General features: G+C 36.3%; 1 protein-coding gene across 1 annotated transcript in view; it reads left to right on the top strand.

Annotated features, from left to right (window-relative positions):
* The first annotated feature begins 1,074 nt into the window (after nucleotides 1–1,074).
* LOC110442136 (sine oculis-binding protein homolog) overlaps nucleotides 1,075–3,246 on the top strand; it is a 43,218-nt gene continuing 41,046 nt past the window's right edge. The window contains exon 1 of the mRNA XM_021485601.1: nucleotides 1,075–1,395. Within this exon, the coding sequence (XP_021341276.1) occupies nucleotides 1,294–1,395 (102 nt within the window). The 5' untranslated portion in view covers nucleotides 1,075–1,293. The remainder of the gene's footprint in view (nucleotides 1,396–3,246) is intronic.

Here is a 3,246-nt window from a genome sequence, read left to right as displayed (position 1 = left end):
GAATACGTGTACAGACTTATACATGAGCTGGACATGTTGTAAAGCCTTTTGCCACACAGAGGAGACTATTTCATTATAAGTTATAAACATCCCAATATTTATATATCCTTTTTAATGTCCCGTCATAGTGTGTACGTCCGTGAATGGTTTTCACCTTATACAAGTTATTTCAAAAGTAAATGCCAATAGCCCATACACTTATAATATAATATACTAGTATAAATGTGTAAAGGTAAATTGTTATAAATATTGTAAATAATAGATAAGGAAATAGTCGTATTTTACAGCTTAATGTTAATATTTGTATCGATAGCGTTATGAATACGTATAGGAAAAGTATCGTTGCAGGGTAAGATTTACCTACGGCTCAGCATCAAAACGTCGAGCTTGGGTTGTTCACCCCCAAATACCCCTTGGTTTTTATACTTACTTTACATGTCCAAGTCATTTTCATATTGCATTTCCATATCACCCCTCCAGAACACCTGGTCTTACACTCCTTTTCATTTTTTTACATTCTCATTAAAATATTTCCTTTGTACATATTCTGCCTTGTTTCATCGATTTAAGTTTGTATTACTGCTATGTTGACACTTAAGGGATAGCTTTTTTGTTTGCTATAAGCCATTTATTCGAAATCAATTTTCAGCGTGTATTATTCGTTAAACGTTATATATCGCAAATTTACTAACATATTATAACTTAATAAAGCAAGAAAAATAATGTACTATCATATTGTCAGTTGACATATGACATTATGATACCCGAAGAAGCAGATACCAATAATATTGTGAACAAATCGATACATCATCTGATAAGGAAGTATGTAGAACAAGAAGGTAATAAGTTGTTAAGATAGCATGGGATGTCAGAATTACCTCAACAAAACACTGAACACAACAGACTACAAAAAACAGGAGTACCTTCAATGATCACAATGCCCCGTGATAATACGTTTGATAAAGCATTGGGAGAAGTTTTATTGTTTACCCAGCGTCTTACAAAACCAAGGTCCTGCCTGGCATTCTACGTACACAATTATAGAGGATTTAGCGTACAAACTGGGCAATTTGATACACCAGCCTTCTACCGTTAGCGCGCACAATGCTTTGAGCTTCTACATGCTATGCGTGTTATTAGTATCAATATGGCGGCTCGGGTTGCATGCAGCTCGGTTTTCAAGTCAATACGGCTAGATTTGGGTTTAGGCAGTATCACATATTCACGGCCGCTACACGAGAAACGCACAAGTATTCTAACCGCTAAACACTTGGAGTACTTCTTCTCCCTACCATGGAAAACTCAGACAGTGAAACTGACGTGCCGGGTAAAGTGAGTGAACGTCAAACAGATTCACCTGTAAAGATTAAAGAGGAGCCCCCGGATGATATAAAGGTAAGGGATCATGTACTTCCCGTGGGACTTTATTGTGTGTTGGTGGAGGAAGTAAGACTTTCCTGATCCTAACTTTCAGTTATGCTTGACCTCAGCGTTAGGGCTAACGGTTCATTGCGTTTTCATGTATACACATACTAAACGATTAACAAGTTTACCTGTTAAAGGTGTCTTTAAATTTAATTGAAACGTGTTTTATGTGCTGTGATGTATATGTTTCTTGTACTTTCATTATAAATTCATGCTGTGTTATGTTACTGATTTTTGCAATTTATTATAAGTAACTGCATATATATATGTTGAGAATTCGTTAATAAGAGTATGAGATTGCGGAAATATTTGGAATATTTCTGTGAGTGGAAGACGGTCTACATGATTTGAAGTTAGGTTATACTTATTCACTATACACAGACATACTGTTTACAATAAATCAGTTCGTTTACACATTAAAACAAAGTGTTAATTAATAAAAAAAAATTAGCGAAACATAACCTGAACTGGCGCCAAAAGTTGCCGAAATGTCAATATGCTTATTGTTCATCCTCTGTGAGCTTCTGCTCTTGGTTGTAATCTGTTTCCCCTCGGTATAAACAAAAACATATTTCTCGCATATCCCTCATTCGGGGAGGGAGATGGGGGAAGCAGCGAGCACGCAAACAACTATACACACAAAGTAAAGTCATGTGCGCCAGTCAGGCATGGATGAGGTCAAGTATAAGTATATATAGACATCACAGAGCCACGCGATACACGGTGTGGTAAAAACGCCTCCCAATACCACAGGTATATCTTTGGATATTTTCTCACCCATTGGTGACCGTGTATTGTTTGAAAGCTCTTTGGTCATGTATACAGATGAACTGACGTAAAGAATTGTAAACAAAATGTTTTAGAATGACTGTTGTCTCAAATATCGTAAAAACCTCTCATAATGTTTTTCTGCAGTGTCATACATTATGAATGCTGAACATCGCACACTCAACAATGGTAGCTTGAAACACTGACACAGAACTCTCCTAATAGACTTATTATCCACATTTTCAATACCAAAATCATGTCGTGTATGATAAGTGGTTATGGGAACATTATAGGGAGAAATTGATATTTGAATATTTGGCTGGTATAATTATGATATTTACTTGAAACAAAATATCCAGAAAGAAACAAGCCAGTCGCCGTAAATGCGGAAAGTGGGCACTTACATGTGTCATATGCCAGAAACGTTAGATCCCATTAAATGTGTGTCACCGTTCTATCAGCTAGTTTCATGTGTCCGTAACTCTATCTATATCGAACTGTCAGAGAGTCATTTTTAAAGGAAAAAAAATATTTGATATGTTTTACCTCTTGTGTTTAATTAGTAAACTTTATAAAACTTCCTTTACACGAGAATATGTTAGTATGCAAGTGTATGTGTGTGGCGGGAGATTGATCGTTTTGCTGCTATGAGAAGTCCCATTCGTGTCACTGTCAGTAGTGAACTAATACGGCTAATACAGTTTAATATATCGTCATGTCTTTAATATTCCTGTTAGTATTCGGGGCTATATTTTGTTTCCGATACCTTTCTGATGTACATATTTAAATCCGTTTATGAAAAGTTTCCTCTGATATCTCGTGGCCGAGTGTCCCACAGATCGAGATAGCAGGACTGATTTCTATGCAAGTATGGCTACCATTCGTATATAACAGTTATTGGGTGCTGTACCTCCACTTGTCTGTAGTAATCTGCCTACCTTGTGTAGCGCGCACCAGGTAGGAGATCGATCATAGGCCATCAATCAAAGAAATTAATCAATAATTAATGAACAAATGTAGCCTCTTAATCGTAAATAATAAAATGGTTTGTCT

Source organism: Mizuhopecten yessoensis, unplaced genomic scaffold (assembly GCF_002113885.1).
Source record: "Mizuhopecten yessoensis strain PY_sf001 unplaced genomic scaffold, ASM211388v2 scaffold716217, whole genome shotgun sequence".
NCBI lineage: Eukaryota > Metazoa > Mollusca > Bivalvia > Pectinida > Pectinidae > Mizuhopecten > Mizuhopecten yessoensis.
This window is presented reverse-complemented; position numbering and strand designations above follow the sequence as displayed.